Source organism: Micrasema longulum, unplaced genomic scaffold, assembly GCF_059751315.1.
Source record: "Micrasema longulum isolate JH-2025_06_02 unplaced genomic scaffold, ASM5975131v1 h1tg000955l, whole genome shotgun sequence".
Taxonomy (NCBI): Eukaryota; Metazoa; Arthropoda; class Insecta; order Trichoptera; family Brachycentridae; genus Micrasema; species Micrasema longulum.
In genome coordinates, this window is record NW_028278146.1 from 132,013 (window position 1) to 151,436 (window position 19,424).

The 19,424-nt window shown below is 32.7% G+C and overlaps 1 protein-coding gene across 10 annotated transcripts in view; it reads right to left on the reverse strand.

The window, feature by feature from the left end:
* ASPP (Ankyrin-repeat, SH3-domain, and Proline-rich-region containing Protein) overlaps positions 1 to 19,424 on the reverse strand; it is a 704,899-nt gene that overhangs the window by 92,056 nt on the left and 593,419 nt on the right. For all 10 annotated transcript variants that reach the window (XM_088232182.1, XM_088232180.1, XM_088232181.1 and 7 more), the window contains one exon: positions 3,579 to 3,725. In XM_088232182.1, coding sequence (XP_088088308.1) covers positions 3,579 to 3,725 — 147 coding nt within the window. The remainder of the gene's footprint in view (positions 1 to 3,578; positions 3,726 to 19,424) is intronic.

Genomic DNA, 19,424 nt, shown 5'->3' on the forward strand with positions numbered 1-19,424 from the left:
AACAATACGTAAAAAATTGAACGATTCTGGTTGAACTTGCCAAAATAGAGTCAGACTCTTGTGCTTGGCAAGTGCACAAAATAATATAAACTAGAAACAAAAATGCACAAAAAACAAAATAAAACAATTGAAAGATTTAAAAAATATAACATTAAAATAAAACAAAATTAATCAATATACACAGGCATATCTATATAAATATATACATATGTTCATAATATGCTACTAATACAATGCATACGTTACATATATGTGTATGTGTATGTATGTATGTATTTATATGTATATTTATATGTATATACATGTATGTATATTTATTTATTTATATAAGGCATTTCTGCCATTTACATATATGTGGTATAAAGAGTGCTTAGAAATAAACATATTAAAAAAAATAAAAAAATATCGAGTGTGAAATATTAATATACTCGTACTGTATACATTATTAATGTGTGTATATGTGTATGTATATGTATATGTATATGTATATATATGTGTATGTATCAATATGTGTAAACTAGATTAAAATGTAATTGCCTTGCTTGGAACGGGGCATATACCCTTAACTTTATGAATAGGTAAGTGTACAAAAAAATGTATGTACTATGGTCAAATGTATAAATAAATAAATTTATACTTACATATATTTTATAATACAAATACGGTTAGTGTTAACTATGGAAGAAAGCTTTTCTTAAATTTTTCAACATTTATTTCTGCCCGTAATTATTAATAAATTATTGAAAAGCTTCCTTCTGATATACGCAGAATGATGTTTGGCCGTAGTAGTACTTTTTCTCTGTGGAGCTAGGCATTCTGTTTTCCTTCCCGTAATACGGTCCGATGGGAGGCTCTCCTTATGCACCCGAAGCAAACAACACTTTCCGTAAATGTCTTCCACTCTTAATATTTACGAACGAAACTCTCTATATTTACGTTCAATACTCGCAGGTACGTTGGTATAATGTTTTCCAGCTAGTCACTTATTTGACACGGCCAGGGAGAGCTGGAACGGTTCAACCTTCATCAATGTCGATGTCGACAGTGTTTAAAGCAATTTTGAGAGGGCGTTTGAGGATCATTTCGTGTGTTTCTTGAGCGATGAATTTCGCAAAATAATAACGTAATTATACTACGACATACTAGTAACGGAAAATGAAAAATAATAATCAAATTGACGTAAGCCGACATCACTACAATAGTTAAAGCTGTCGAGACATCACATATTTACTCAGTAAAAATCTATTGCCCCATATAAACCTCCCTCGAAACATCTACTAATATATTTTCCTTACAACTTTTTGTACATAATGTTATTTGTATATTAGCGGGATTATTGCCAAATGTAAATTATTTCCAATCAACCAATAAAATAATAGTTTTATTTTTATTATTCATGTAACAAAATATATTCAATAGAAAATAAATATAAAAAGCTGAAGATATGTAAAAATAGAAATCAACGTATTTGTATATAAATTACCTTAAATCAATTCTATTACTCAATGGGAAAAGGGGAAAATGAGAAAAGAGGTAAGGAGGAGATTAAGGAGGAGAAAAAATATATTTCTTCAGACGTGATTTAAACAGAGATACTGTAGTAACATCTTTAGTGGTGGATGAAAGATGATTCCACAATCGAGCCGCATGGACCCCATATGAGTTAAGAGAAGAAAGAGGAATTGTGAATGGATTCTCAGGTCAATAAAACGGTAAGTGCTGGTTTCTTCCATCTCCGACAGATCAAATCCGCACCGAGGAATATTCCTATAGATGCAACCAAAGCTCTTGTAAATGGTTATGTCGTTTCGCGTCTAGATTACTGTAATGGAATATACGCAAATCTCCCAAAATATCAAACTAATACACTTCAATCTGTTTTCAATGCAGCAGCAAGGCTTATTACGGGAGTAAAAAAATATTCTTACATCTCACAACATTTTCGAGATTTGCACTGGTTAAAAAGCCCAGAGATAATAAAATACAAGCTGTGCTGGACAGTATTCGAATCCCTTCATGAAATGGCTCCAAAATACCTATCGGACCTTTGTATTAGGAAAAATACATGTCAAAGAAAATCTACTCTTAGGTCAGCATTTGATTCAGGAAGAGGAAAACTTGTCGAAATCCGGCGCTCCCCAAACACTAGATTTGGAGATCGTGCTTTTGCCGCCGCCGGCCCCTCTGCCTGAAACCAATTGCCTTCAAACTTACGAATCGTCGACAGTCCCAGTCAGTTCAGATCCCAACTAAAATTCCACTTTTTTAAACTATCATACCCTCAATTTTAAATCTGGAAATATAATATATCACCTTAATTTAGTTAGAATGTAAGTTTAGATATACAATTGTGAAGCGCCCTTGAGGTGATTTTTTACAAAAATGGCGCTATATAAATCAGCCGAATATTATTATTATTAAGAGAGTGCTTTGAGAATTAGAACAAAGATGTAAACCATAAACTGATAAGCGTTGAAATTTTTCACCCAGATATATATAAGCGTTAGAACTATGAAGTACATTGAACAGAAGTGAGAGGGAGTGATAGTCTCTCCCCTGTCTAATTTTGAGCCATTTCAGTTGCCTACGATAATCAGAAATGCGGTCTTATTTTTTAAGACCAAAAATGTACCTTATGCATGTATTCTGAAGTCGTTCAAGTTTATCGAGTTGCTCACAGCTTAAATCAGTCAAAGAAACATCAGCGAAATCTAGAAAGGGTAGTAGTAATACTTGTACAATAGTGCATTTAGTATTAATGGGTAAGAATTTTAGCAACCTTCTAAGTAAGCGTAGATTGAAAAATATTTTGAGGCTTAATTCATCAGTATGAGCTCGCTAGTAAAGATGTTCGTCCATTAGTACTCCTAGATTTTTTACAGATTTCCTGTATTGAATATAAGCAATCTTTGACTACCCGTAAACATAATTTGAATTTTAGATAATAATGACACCTAACAAGTGTTCAAATCCGCAGGTTTGACTTTAAAAGTAAAAGGAAATTAGGCAACGCTCTATGGATGGGGCAGCATCCTCTAGAAAAAATAAACTTGCGTTAATTTAAGTTTAGTAAGTCGGTTGACATGGTCACGTAGTTCGATATCATTACAAGGTATTAGATTGTCGGCAAGTCATGCCCTAGTTACAAGACATGGAATTTACTTGAGAGGGGGCTTGGTGATAGAAAATCAGCACCGTGTCCTCTGAAAAGAGCTTCCGGAAAGAAAACCCCGGGAGAAGAACTCATTTTATGGTAAGTACGACTTCTACGATTGAATGAGGGTCGCCTTGCTTGCAGTATTTATACCCAACCATATAGGCAACGTATTTTGATTAAATATCTTTTTTACATTTATGTATGAAAATATTTCTCCACAATGTCCATATTGATTTTGAAAATACAATTAATTATTCTTAATCCATTTCGTATATTTTTATCGGTATTCGTAGTATGTGTTACTTCCTTATTATGGGTTCTGCCGGTTGATCGATAGTCCCGGTGATAGGACCATTGACGTTCTGAGAGCCAGGAAGATAACGTATGTGGGATAACAGTCATTACTCGAGTGTTTCATTACCTGGTGGTGTCTGGCCTCCTGCTGCTTGAGGAAGCGCAGGCGTTGCTCCCTGGCAGCGAGGAGTTGGTGCTGACAGTCTATCTGCTGCTGCTGCCTGAGCGCCATAGCTCGCAACTCTCCCAGCGTCAACTCCACGCCTTCCGGCAGCTGAAAAACAACCACAAACCTATTAAAAACAATCCCTAAGTCCATTTTGAGGTAAATATTGATTATATAAAATAGTGGCCCTTATTTGGATTCTACCGGTAATTCATAACAGTTCATAATGCAACAATTCATAACAGCAAATAACAAGAGAATGAAATATGAAAGTCAAGATTCTGGCGCCTTCAAATTGGAACCAGCTAAAGTAATAGGTTCTCAACGTGGGCAATAATGCCCCGTCGTGGGCGTTTGAGACTTTCAGAGGGCAGTAGAAGACCCAGGAAAAAATACGTAGTAAAAGTAAAAAGAGTAAATTGAATCGTTTCAAAAAAATTCTTTACTTCGAAACATTTTTGGCATGAAAGGTCTGGGACAGTGTTTTAGAATATATTATACAATATTATAAAACCACTTTTTCTTTTTTGAATGAGAGTTTTAATGACATTTTTTATTTTACCATATTATTTAACACACGTACATAACGCATCAATCCTGTACTTTGAAATGAAAGTTACCAGTTTCTAGGTGTTTCAATGTTTGTATATACTAATTTTTATCATTTTATTTGGATTCATCAATATTATTAGTATTTCGATTTTAAAAAATGTGTGTTTGGGAATTAAGTTGATTATTATAAAAAATTTGGTTGGGAGTACATCTTAAATGTACCTATTTGTAATACGTGTAACATAAATTATCTTCCCAGTGGAATAGCTTTACTGGTTTATCAATCGGAATATTCAATTAACAAATCACTAGTACTGCCTTTTGCATATTTTAAACATTAAAAGCTTACTTAATTATTTGATCAAAGGATACATTCAAATATGGTTTACATTAAAGTTATACTTTGCCTAGGTTCCATTAAATTAAAGCTTAATGTAAGATTTAAATAGCTTGTTAAGGAATAGGTGTAAACGATCAATATTATATCTGGCATTACACGTTGTCTATTTGAATAATAGCATTAATGCAGGAAGAAACAGAGATGTGTTATGGTAGTAACCTGAAAAATACCGATTTTATTGTAACCAACCATCTTGTAGTAACCTCATGATATTTTAATAATCCTTATGGTATTTCACGGCATGAGATGATACAAAAGTACGGTTAAAGTAAAAAGATATTTTTCTTTTACAATTTTAAATTAATAAGAGTTTAATACTGTCGAGTAAAAAGCCATCCTTTTTGTATATATTAAAAGCATGAAAATAATTAATCAATTTATAATTTTAAATTCCCGCAAAAACGGTTTATTGCACTGACCACGCTCCTAACACGTCACGATTCGGTTAAATTTTGAACTTTGTTCATGAGTGTTTAAAATTAAAATAGAACAGCGTCAAAAATCTTGACGTCCCAATTGTCACGGCCAAACATGTCCCGTTTTTGTAAAGACATATTTTTTAACAATTTTATTAGTAAAATTATGTACGAAAACGTTTCTACACAACATCCATATTGATTTTGAGAATACGATTATTTTTCTAAATGAATTTAACATTTTTTTCCCAATATTTCACTATTGATTATTTACATTTTTTTTTATAAATATCTACATAAAAAAATATAAATATTGAAAATTACAGATGTAGATATAAAAATTATTAAATTAAAGTTACAGAGGTAATTTAATTAAGAATAAATACGCAAGCAAATAAAAAGTTTACCTGAAAAAAAAACATTGACATTAATAATTTTGACCCAGTTTATAAATGAATTATTAGAAAAAGACAGGCTAGAATGATTATTTTTCGTTGTGTCTTTAAAGTAGGAGTTATACAGTTTACCAGCAAGGACATTTGCATGCCTTTGTCCTAGTGTTGTTTTAAAAAAAGAGACTATGGCGATTTGAGTTTTGAGGGAACAAGTACTGACGATTTACAACATATTTTAAACATTGGAGATAATATATCTGTCTACATTCAAAAGATTCGCCTTTTGGAATAATTGGATGGAAGGATATGTTTTATTCTTATTAAAAATAATAATAATTATTAGTTTTTGTACTATCATCAAATGGTTAGTATGGTTATTACATATATGTTTTTTCTTAAGTGGTACAAATAAATGCACATATATTTGCGTAAGATTACGTGGATGTCGGGGTATCTGTATTATTTGGTATCTCAATGGAGACGTTCATTCTCCGAAAAAAAATGTAATTCAGGGAACGACGTGAGAACGTTAGTTTTTATTTTAATCTAGTGTCGTGAGTGTGGGAAACTCTTTTTTATATTCCGGATCAACAAAGTGATATACAATCAATAGTCATAAAGTTGTTTTACCGGCAGGACTTTACTAAATTAAAAATAAACACTGCATACATTTATCATTTTGGTCTTTCTATAGCTCAAGAATGTTTGAGTATGGCTGGATTTCCTTCATATTTCAATTGATTGCAACAGAGAGTAAAAACATTATTTTTAACCACTTTAACCAGCCAATGGCAGGTCATGAGCCCTGTAAATGCCTAGTGTTCCATATTCCCTTCTCAATAATCTTTTCCCTCTCTGTTGCAATAAATTGAAATATGAATGTCTCCCTACGGACGAAATCAAGCCAGTCTGCAAGCATTTGGACATACTCAAACATTGTCGAATTAACTACCTGGTAAAAAAAGACGTATAAAAATTGGGAAATTGTTTTCAGGCGTTAGCTAGTAGGTGATTTGGTTCAGCCGGATGAATCTCACCCTATGATAAAGGTTTCAGCTTCTTTACTTCACAAAAGTGAAAGAGTTGGAAGATTTGAGGAAATGTAGATGTTTAAAAATGGGTAGAATACTAAATATTACACAGTGTGTAAAGTGGCCACTTAAACCAGCCAATGTTTTCAGTCAGTTTTTGTCAGCCTAGTGTTTCATATTCCCTTCTCAATAATGTTTTTTTTGTCTGTTGCAATAAACTAAAATGTTTCTATAGTTCTACATTTTGATAAATTGTTTCTTATGGGAGCCAGAACCATTTAAAAACTCGAAAAAAGTACCCAGTTTTATCTGCTATATTCAGACGTATGGTAAACAAATATGATCAATAATTTTGAATAATAGAAAAATTCTATTCTGAAACTATTTATTCAGGAATTTTTGATACCTTTTCTCTGTATCAGCTGCGAGTGAAAGATGGGCTGAAGGATCCCCTGAATGCAATATTTCATGTTACTGGACTAGCACCTGAAGCGTAGGGCTGATTACCTAACTTTCATGCAACAGACTGCATTTGGTTTAAAAATTCAGTGTCAAAAATGGGAATGGTGATGACACCGATAAATTATTAATCCACATTTTAGTTTCGTCATTGGTGAAACTTACGATTTGTACTAAAATAAACTTCATGAACCGCTCGCTTGGCGTTGTGAAGTCGGCAATGCGAGGGTAAGGTGTGGCTTAGTGCCTAACTTCCCTTCCAAATATTTCACTTACGAGCTTGTATTAGTTGGCGAACTCGGACCTTCGCATGCTCTAAACTTAATATTACATCAAAACAACGAATACCTCATATTCACACCTACAAAAGGTTGCAACGTTCCGCAATTCGTCTGAATTCAAAGTATTTGAATGAAGTTAACTTCTAAAATTATGTTTCGAAACAATTGTTTGACATTGTTTCCGGGAGAATGGATAAGAATTTTGCAAATTTGGCAAACTTTAAAATGCCGCAAGGTTGGGGTGAGTGACATTACATTAAGGGAAGTATTTATGAGGGCTGTTTGGTGGTATTTTAGCCTTCTTTATTTATTACGAGGTCCAGAGATTTATGAGATGACAAAAACTTCAAATGAGTAAAGCCTACTATATAAAAAGTTGTTTATTTATTTGCCATATTACAACAGACATGGAAAACATTTTTGAAAAGAAAATATAGTATATTTTCAAATCTATTATTATTATTATTATTAAAGATAACTTATAAAGCGCCATTTTCGTAATATAATACCTCAAGGACGCTTTACAAAGTGATTATATAAAAAAAAAAATTAATTTTAACTCTTTTAATTATAGAAAAACAATGCACTTTGTCTAATTACCGGTCATTGGCTGGTTTAAGTAGCTTCTTTACACGCTGCGTAATATTCACCATTTTGCCCATGTTTGCAAATTCACATTATTTCGATTCTTTCATCTGTTAATTTTAAATAAAAGTTTCAGTTCTTTCACTTTACAAATGAAGATGAGGGAATTTAAGAAATACGGATGTTCAAAATCTAAAAAAGTGGCCAGTTTTATTTGACATCTCCGAACGAACGATAAATAATTAAAAAAAACAGAAATAAATCGACTCAGAAAATTTCATTCCGATGCTTTTTTTAAAAAAAAAACAACCAAATTGATCTAGAAAAACGTCGATTTTGTCGATTTTAGTTAGGTAAAATCAGTCAAGTCAGTTCAAATACGTATTTATTAAAACTCTTTAACACCGCCTAACCTCTTAATGACACTAAAGTAATATATATTTCGATTGTTGCGCGGTATTATTGACAACCCTGAAATTATGCGGAGCATTAGCTTTTGTGTCTTAGCTATTATTACCTTAGACAGCGTCGACATAGACTGTTTCACATTCCAATATACAGGACCAACCTGCCAATGGTTATGCCTGTTGGAAGGGCTATCTCTATGTTGAACAATATCACTTTGGACATTGACATTTTTCACGTCTCTGAGGGAGTTTTTCATTACAAGATTCTCTTACTTTTTTAACATATTATTCTTTGGATATTATGTATACTAATGTGTTTTTTTTATATATACCTAATTTTACCTAATTATTTCTATATGTATGAATTAAGATATTTTATTTTGTAATGTACATATATATGAATAAAGAAATTATGATGATAAAATGATGATGATATATTTTTTATTAACAACCCCAGAATAATATAACATTAATGTACCTAATAATTAAAAAAATGCACCACAACAGGCAAGAAGGCTCAATTACAAGGGTGAATTACATCGCAGAACGCCCAAGCCTGAGAAAAATTACATTTATTTTATGTGTTCCTCGATCAACACAGCACAAACTATGGCTTTCATGCACCAATGTCCCGATTGTGTCGTATTATAAACTCGAGACAAGATCTGGACTTTTTTGGTGAAAGTCTTTATAGATTTAAAAAATCACTAAGATAGACCGGATCTTGTCTTGAGGTAGTCATAATTATTTTTTGTCCTACCTTTAATTTTATTAATTTCTATTTTATTTTATAAGTGCCTGCATTTATTAAAAGAAATTGTATTAACAAATATTTATTAATGTGTTCTCACCGGGAATCGAACCCAGAACATTCCGTGAGTGAGTCAAGTGTCTTAACCACTACACCACGGAGGCCGCCAAATGAATACCGGAATACTTTCATACAAACGTGACACAAGATCTCGAGTGCTATAGATATTAAATACATATTTAAATACTTATTTTAGATTTTATTCTATGTACATAAATTTTCCTGCACGAAGAAGTATACAATAAAAGGTATAATATAAACTGATAATCTGGAAATAAAAGTGGCTTTACTTTCCGTAAACCACAATATAAAGGATCCCAATTTTAGATAAGCACCGAATGAGTATTATCCCTGAAATTATAACGCCTACTGAAAGCTATTAAGTGTTGTAATGTAATATATTGCCCCCTGCGTCAGCCAAGTTCCCAATAATCCAGTCACATCCCTTAATGCACAGAATCCCGTGAAGCCCTCCTTCCAGCGGTACGGCCCGAAGTCCATAAATCATAAGACTCGAAGTCCGTAACCCATAAACATGGATTTGGTCCTCGACTTTCAGATTACAGAGGATTCCAAGAGATAAAGTGAATACACCCATAACGCAACGAGGGCATATGCGAAGGCTTCTAAAAAAGTTGCGGCGATCTATCATCATACATATTTGGGTCTAGAACAGGTGACACGGAGAGGGATTAGGTACTGAGATTTATTATTATTATTTATTATACTCCCAAGAAATAGTTCCACCGAAACTCTGGAGCGTTTCTTTCGATTCATCTTATTTTACAGTTTTTCTCAGAACATTATGCGTAAGAACCGCGTTGCAGTCCCATTTGTTGATTTAAATATCAAAGGTCCGAGGTTCAAATCCAGAGTGGGACTCACCACAACTTGATTCCCGTTTTTACAGTACAAGTTAATGGCTGTAAGCTGCTTGTTGTATGCTGATGATGCAGTTCTATTAGCAAGCTGCTACGAGGATTTGCAAAAAATAGTCCCTAGAATGTATGATGTATGCCTGGAGAGCGAATTGGCGATGAACGAAAGTAAGTTAAAAGTGATGGTATTTGAAAGGGGGAGTGAGGTTACTGACTCCATAATAAATGTAAACAACGATTTTCTTGAACAAGTAGAAGAATTTTTGTATCTAAGAAGCATGTTTTCAAGAGATGAAAGAGTAGAAAAAGATGTTGAAAGGAGAGTGAATGCGAGCAACAAAATGAACGGCGCACGAAGCATGAAGCACAGTAATTGCTAATAAAAATAATTCAGTCGAAGCTAAACTGGCAGTGCGCAACGGAACTTTAGTCCCAACAATTAAGCATGGAAGTGAAACATGGAACTGGCAGAGTAAGGATAAAAACCGAGTGAACGCGGTTGAGATGCAATCTCTTCGGCGAATGTGTTGGAAATCAATGTATGACAGGGTTACAAATGATGAAATCAAGCGGGAGTGTAAATCTCAGTCAAGTTTAATTGATAAGATTAAGAAAGGGTCTCTGAGATGGTTTGGCCATGTAGAACGAATGGAGGGCGAAAAAATGGTAAAACAAGTATACATGGCGAAAATAAACCATAACGCGAGACGAAGACGACCAAAGAAGACGTGGCATGATCAGATAAACCGAAATCTTAAGTTTGGTCATGTCAAAAGCAGACAGAACCGAAGGGCATGTATGACAAGATGTATGAATGTGGAAGAAGCTAGGAATATATGCCAGGGCAGACGTGTGTGATGGTCCATTCTGCCATTCCATCTCTGCCTAGCCCTGCGGGGAAATGGCATGATGGTAGCAGTAGTAGTAGTAGTTATTTAAGAATTTAAAAAGTATTCTTTAAAATAATACCAAGATCTGAGTAGTAGTTATATAATCTTTTAAATGTTTAATTTTTTCCATTTATAATAATAATAATATTTGGCTGATTTATATAGCGCCATTTCTGTGAAAAATCACCTCAAGGGCGCTTTACAATTGTATACTTAAACTTACATTCTAACTAAGCTAAAGTGACATATGTTATTTTTTGTATCTCATAGGTAGACGGATGCAAATCCAGAATTTGATGAAATGACATTTAGATTTTCGTATCCAGTTTGTGATCATGTCCATCGATTTTGAAGAAATGTAAGTCTAGTAATGAAAAAATCAATGTATTAAGATACTGAAAACATAAATAATTACTTTAAATTATCAGCAATCATTTAAAAAAAGTAGATTATTTAGGATTTTGTTAAACATTTGACGTTTGGATTTGCATCCGCCTGCCTTTGAGGTACAAATATTTTCTGATTTAAAACTAAGGGTATGATAATCTAAATAAGATTTTAGTTGGGATCTGAACTGACTAAGACTGTTGATGATTCATAAGTTTGAAGTCAATTGGTTCCAGGCAGAGGGGCCGGCAACGGCAAAAGCGCGATCTCCGAATCTAGTATTTGGGAAGCGCCGGATTTCGACAAGTTTTCCTCTCCCTTGATCAAATGCTGATCTAAGAGTAGATTTTCTTTGACATGTATTTTCCCCAATACAAAGGTTCAATAGGTATCTTGGAGCCATTTCATGAAGGGATTTGAATACTGTCCAGCAAAGCTTGTATTTTATTCTCTCTGGGCTTTTTAACCGGTGCATATCTCGAAGATGTTGTGAGATGGGAGAATATTTTTTTTACTCCCGTAATAAGCCTTGCTGCGGCATTGAAACATAAACAATGATTAATAATAAAAATAATGTGACCTCACTGGGGTAACCCGTGCCAAGGACACTTAAATATATCCTTTTTTAATATTTTTACACGTGAGAATATACAAAGAAGATTTAAAATACAGAGATAATTAACAAATTGTTCAGACTGTTTTAAACACGACGTACGTTGTTTGAAGCACTAATTTTGTGGAAATGTATTTTAAAAAATAAATAATTTAATAACCTAGCAGTTTCGGCAAAAACACTATGCCTTCTTCAAGGATAATTATAAACAAATTAACTAAAAACGATTGTATTGAATTTTAGGTACATTGGCCTCTTGATCTGTTGTGGTGCAAAAGAGAATGAATATAATATAGAAAAAAAGTGTTCTTAAAAAAACAGTTTTTATAATATAAAACAAAAAAAAAACTTGTTTTAAATTGAAGAAAATAATTCTTGTCGGCCTCGTGGTGTAATGATCAGCGTGTTTGCCTACCATGCAAGAGGTCTCGGATTCGATTCCTGACATGGTTGATATGGAATATTTATTTAAAAGGGTGTTATTACACTAGAATATTTTTATAGTTCCTGGAATGGTACCTGAAGCATAAAACTGATCGCCTTACCTTTAAGTAGTAAAACGGATGGAGATACGCTGTGATTAGTGTACCAATCCAGTACCCTATGCACCATAATGTGCTGAAAGGAAATAATGATGATGAAATAATACTTTATAACGAGTATTAAATAGCAAATTTTATTCGTTGCTACATAATATTCTTATGTATATTAGTTATTTAATTACTTTTAAATTGAATCCAGCCCTTAATTTAAATTCAGGCCCCGGAGGCGGCATAATAAGTTAATGTGCCGATCTTATCCTAATTTAATTGTAGATTTCCGGAAAATGTTAAAATCCTATTATTCATTTCCTTCATGATGTCAATTGAATAAAAACTTTGACCTAAAAAAGCGGAATTTAGAATTAAATCCAATGAAATAGAATGTGAGAAATCCATTAAAATATGTTTGCAAATCGTACCAAGCGGATACGATTCGGTTCGCTGGGCCATATACTGCGGTTGCCTCCCTAGAGCCTTAACCACGCTTGGCTTCTTTACAAAGCATGAGGTTTTCGTGTCCTGGAGGTCCATTGCTGACGGTTTGTTGGAAGTTCGTGTAAGAAAATAGAACGTGGACATGGTGCGGAAGGACGCGCAGGATATGGAAGCTGAAGGAGAGACGTGGAGGTTGTTTGTGGACACTTTAACTAGGGTGCTAACATGGGCTGACGTCGGTTTTTTTAAAATCAGGTAATTTAGTGGTTAATGCATAAAGTAATCATGCAAAAGTAATAGGTTTCAATTCTCTAATCAACTGAACTATTTTTACAAGTTTATTTTTTGAAATAAGCGTATTTTCAAATTTTCATATTATTTATATTTAAAGGATATCTTGTTATAAATTAAAGTAAATTTTTGTATGAATGTCAACCAAGTAATCTGGTTCTAGTTTTCAAAATATTTCTTACAAAATACTTAACACTCGTTACACACTTTGAAATACAAATAGATACATTTAGTATTTTCGTAAGTGAAAGATGGATTCGATTTTATCAACAGAATACAATATTTCATAATAGGCTCGGACAGTGGCAGTCGGCTGGGAGCTGTAAATCTAAGTGCTAGAGGGATTTGGGGTAAGAATTATTACTCGGGACTATTGTATTCAGTAAATGTTGTGTAGGAAAGTCTGGAGAGGGTGGAGGTAAGTTACGGGTGTTGTAGAAAGCTAGTAAGGGAGATCGTAAGCCAGCTCCGTTGATTGATCAGATAACAACTCATCATTTAATTTAATCCACAATAATTCAGCCTATTAAAATCATCATTACTTTGATATAGGGTATACGTTATAACCGATCATCATCATTTCACTTACCGCTTGACTAATTGTAGCGTATTTCGATCATCTGTTTTAGAAAGGTAAAGTCCTACACTTCAGGTGCATGTCAAGAAACATTTATTTAAACAATGTTTTGATTATGTCCAAATGCTTGCAGACTGGCTGGATTTCCTCCCTAGGGAGTTATTCATATTTAAATTTGTTGCAACAGAGAGAGAAAACAATTTTGAGAAGGGAATGTGGAAGTCTAGGCATTTACAGGGCTTATGACCTGTCTTTGGCTGGTTTAAGTGGCCACTTTACACACTGTGTAACATTCATCATCCTGCCTATGTTTGAACATATCAAGTGACGAGGATTTACTACTTCAGTGTTTTATTTGAAAAATTATGTTTCAAGCAAATGGCGAGTTTTGAAAAAACAGTCCACAATTTCAAGTAATAATGTTTTTTTTTAATAAATATATTTTTCAAAAATGTATATATATTTATAGGGAAGAGGGTAATTGGCAGTTCACAACGGAGTCCTGGTCCCATCCCTGATGTATGGGAGCAAAGTATGGACTTGGAAAAACAGGGATGAAAGTAGGCTGAATGCTGTTGAAATGCGATCTCTCAGGCAAATGTGTGGTAAAACTACGTACGATAGATGCACAAATGTTGAGATCCGTACATTATGTAAGGCTGAGACAAGCATTATCGACAAAATCAAGAAAAGAGCTCTGCGCTGGTTTGGACATGTAGAAAGAATGGACAGCGAGAGAACGGCTAAGAATATTTACAATGCGAATGTTGATGGATGCAGAAATAGAGGAAGACCGAGAAAGACATGGCATGACTAAATCCAACAAATACTTAAAGATGGACATGTCAAAAGTCGGAATAATCGGCGCGCGTGCATGGGAAGATGTATGAATGTAGAGGAAGCGAGATCTGTATGCAAAGATAGAGTGTTGTGGCGTTCTATCCTCTCTGCCTACCCTTACGGGGAAACGGCGTGATGGTTAGTTTGTTTGTTTGGGAAGAGGGTATAGGACAGGGCTTGGAAAAAAAAATATCTGTTAAAAAATGTTAAGGCATTGATTGATATATTATTGCAGTTTAATCAACCCATCAATATTTTTCATCCACCCTGCCAGGAATCGAACCTACCTAAAACATAATAGGAGAACGCGTCAACCACTACACAACGAGACGAATTTTCAATCGATTTCTTTAATCAGGATATTAACCTGCGAGCAGTCATCGAGTCTGAAACACTCGTCTAGGGTTTTGGGTCTATTTCACACTCAAAGATTTTTTTTTCATACGTCTGGACATAATAAGCAAACTTATTTTTTTTAATGATAAAATGGAAAACTCCTTTTATTAAGGAATATGAAAGATCCGCTATTAGCTCATTAAAATGGTCACTTTATTCACTCTTTTACCGTTACTATTCCGTTAATGTTGGAAAATCCATATTTATAATTTTTCCACACTTGCTTATTTTTCATGCTTGCGTAAAAAAAGTGTTTTTAGGTCTTTCATGTGTGCGAAAAAAAATCACTTACTTACACATCAATAATTATTGCATATTTTGCGATTTACAAAAAATATTGTTTAAACACAGGCAGAATTGTCAAGTTAATTGGTGTAAACTGATAATTTAATCAGATTCACTTTGAGTGAAATATTTTGTTTATTGATAAATTAGTGCTTTCTACTAATTAGGCATCTTTAAGACTGGTCAAGACCGAAATTGATATTTTGATTAAAAACATAACTGATTAGTACCAAATAGATGTACAAGATGGCAGTATACCTTCGTTGTGGTGTCTGGTAGACAAATTTATTTTACAAATTATCCAATCGTTAGACTACACTGGCTCGGAAACAAGTAAGGAGAAATTGATGTTTCGTTTTCCGTTGTCAGTTTTAAGATTAAAAGTTTTTACGGCGATAAAATCAAAATAACTCACATTATTCTAATTCTGTAAATATTACAGACTTTTTTCTCTTTTTCTGTTTGCTATTTTCTTTTGCCAAAAACTGTTATTTAATTTTTTTAAATTTAATTATGCACCTACCTAACTCTACAAAATACTCTAACATTTGTTATCTATATTTTTCAAGCATTATGTATTGAATTCGATCCTTTTAAAAAAAAAAAAACTACTTTCATCTAAATATTTATAAGACCTACATATTTACTTTAGTAATAAGACGTTTGAATTGTAATTTTATAGCTGTCATATAAAAGCCACCTGGGCAAATCAATTAAATAAAACGTATCGTATCTATCTAATATATGTAAAGGTAAATTGATTAAGCTTATGGTCTGATTAGTTTATTAAGAAACAAACAGTTTATGTAAAACGATAGTCTATCTTTTGTCTTCGTGCCAAAACACAGTTCCTCGTTTCTCCTTAGCTAGATTTCCAGAATAATTCTAAATTCGGGAACTTTAATTATATGAAATAAATTAAATTCCGGGGGAAGTGGGAAAGAAAGATGAGAATGAAGTGAGAGAAGAGGAAGGAGAATAACGCAGCTGTAATGAAATAGCGAGGCATAACCTTTTAGTTTTTACGATCGCGACATGTTCCACGTGAATTTTACCTAAAATTTCGGTTAATTATTTTTTACCTCTTTGGCCCCGGCTAATTAAATAACGGCTTTGACAATCCCCCCAATAAAGTCAACGAATTTATGCCTGTTTAATGCGAGTAACAGGTAGTTTACAAACATTAATTTAAAAATTAAAAATTCACGAAACAATAATGAGTAAAAACGTAAATACACATTAAATTTGAAATGAAAACAGAGACAAAAATAGGTTTTTTAATATATACCCCTAGAGGGGTTTTACAAGACTGGTCACTGGTAAAAAAATACAAATAAAAGTGGAATAAAACTATATAGGTACGTATTTTTATTATTATAATGAAAATGCAGTTCCCCTAAAAAATGTCGGTAGAAAAACTCAATCTAAATAACATATGAAATAAAAGTAGGTAGGTTTGTAATTAAATTTATGAAAAATAAAAAAAAATAATTCTATGATTAAAAGTTTACATTGGAAAATAATCAAATATTGAACAAAAAACAAGACAGTTGTATTAAAACATGTATTTTAAAAATTATAGAAGCATATCCTCATAATGTCGGATTCATTCAGGTTACATAATTTTGTTTTCAGTCTACCCAATATTTGACGAGATATTGTAATAAAATATTTTTATTTGGTTTATTTTTACGTCAAGATAAAACAAAACATCCTAAGAATTTGTTTTCATTTGACTTGTACAAAATAATACCTTCGTAACAACAAAGTTCCCTTTGTTAACTAAACTGTTTTGTGTCTCGCTTGTGTTAACATGAATAAATCCTAAACATAACAAAAGTTTTGTTTTTCCATTAGAAAAAAAATATTTTATCAAAGTAATATCTACATTTCAGGAACAGAATATACTACACAAGTATATTGTATTAGGGCAAGAATAACAACGTATCTTTAATTCCAAATCGAGGAAAACATAATATTTACTTTCAGTAGAGGGTGAGAACTGCTTGCAGACATTTTGTGAGATTCCAAATTTCAGGAATGAAAGCTTTTTTATTAAATATTAAATTAAATAGATATAGAGATCAATAAATAGAGAGACGAATTCCAATAAATATTGTTTCCTTAGCGAATAGATCGCACAAAAAGTTTTATTTACATTTTCGTTTAATGTGAAGAACAAAAGAAGTATCGAAAGAAAGATGACGTATTTTTTTATTATTAAAATGTTTTCACTAACATTAACACTTTTAAATGGTAGTACAAAATAATACAATAATGGCGTTAATTGAAATAAATACAACAATGTTTGAGTATGTTCAAATGCTTGCAGACTGGCTAGATTTCCTCCCTTTGGAGTTATTCTTTTTTAAACTTATTGCAATAAAGAGGGAAAACATTTTTGAAAAGGGAATATGGAAGTCTAAGCATTTACAGGGCTTATGACCATAAAATAATGAGCGAATGTCATTGAATCTGCCAATAGACATCGTACCTGAGCAGTAATAAAGCCACAAATAAAAAATGGTCGCCTTTGAGGTAAGTATGCAGAATAATTTTGTGCCTCAGAGGCAGACCGATGCAAATCCAGAATTTGATGAAATGAAATTTTGATTTTTGTATCCAGTTCATGATCATGTCCATTCAGTTAAAGAAATGTAAGTCTTACGACAAAACAACTTATTTATGAAGATACTGAAAATACAAATTAATGCTATAAATAATTAGAATCAACTTAGAGAAAGTAGATTTTTTAGGCATGTTTAAAACATTTTATGTTTAAATTCGCATCCGTCTGCCTTTGAGGTACAGAATTGTTCCTGAATATATTTTCTTTCCGCAAAATTAACGGCATGATTCTTTAAAATACTAACGTGTCCTTTAGAGTAAAAATGATAGTGACAAGTTTTATTTTTATACACAAATTTACCGAATAATAGTGGCACATTGACTATTATGACCTGGAGAGTAATAATATGGACAAAAACCATTATATGATTTTCAATCACGAAGTTAGCTTCAGTTAACACAATACAACGGACCGCAGGAACTCAGGTCAAGAATTGCAAGCGAAAACCGAAACCGTCCGTAACCCGTTCATTGTTAAGCGAAACAAAAAAACAAAAAATTGGAACTATGCAATAGAGCGAAAAGGCATCTCTATAAGAGGCCAAGCGGTTGCGAATTATTACTCTGAGATAAAAATGAAAAATATTTTAATTGAACTAATTTGTTTAGTTTAAATTATCCAATTGAATTATATGGTTATATTTCATATTATATATTACAAAATAAATTGTTCACTGCTGCGATTATTTCTATAAAACTTTTTACTGTAAAAGGTTCCTTGAACCGTTAATGTAAAAATAAATAAATAAATAATGGCATGATAGTATGTCGTCAATTTAATATGTTATTTAATATTAATAGAAAACTATTTGTAAATCTACAATACTTGTATTCATACGACAACAACACTTTTACAAACCATCAGGCAGAGAGGATAGAACGCCGCAACACTCTATCTTTGCATACAGATCTCGCTTCCTCTACATTCATACATCTTCTCATGCACGCGCGCCGATTATTACGACTTCTGACATGCCCATCTTCGAGTATTTGTTGGATTTGGTCATGCCATCTCTTTCTGGTCTTCCTCTATTTCTGCATCCATCAACATTTGAATCGTAAATATTCTTAGCCGTTCTTTCGCTGTCCATTTGTGCTACGTGTCCAAACCAGCGCAGAGCTCTTTTCTTGATTTTATCGATAATGCTTGTCTCAGCCTTACATAATGTACGGATCTCAACATTTGTGCATCTATCGTACAAAGTTTTACTTGTATTCAATAATATAAAATCGTCTTTTGTCGTTTTCTGTTTTTTTAAAAAATATTATGGCGGCTTTTGTTACTCCTGGTAAATATTAGCCAAAACAAAAAATATACATATTTACAAATATTAAATAAGAGTAATAATATAATACTACACAAAACTTTGCAAATGATGAGACGCATCGGACCATAAAACGCATTTTTTGTTTTTGGTTGTATTTTCAGAGGAAAAATTATGGTCTGAAAAATACGGTAAGTCAGATGAAACCTTATACAAACTTAAAAGAAAAGAGAAAATAATAGATCTTAAAACAAAAATGTGGAAATAAAACACAAATCATAATAATAATATGCACTTTCAAGTAAAAACTCAAGTAAAAGCAGAAAATGGAAGCTTATCTGACATACATGTAGGTTATACTATTAGAAGAGATAATTACATACATAACTTGAACGAATTACGTACATGTTTTTTTGTCAATGACATATAATATGTCCCAGGGT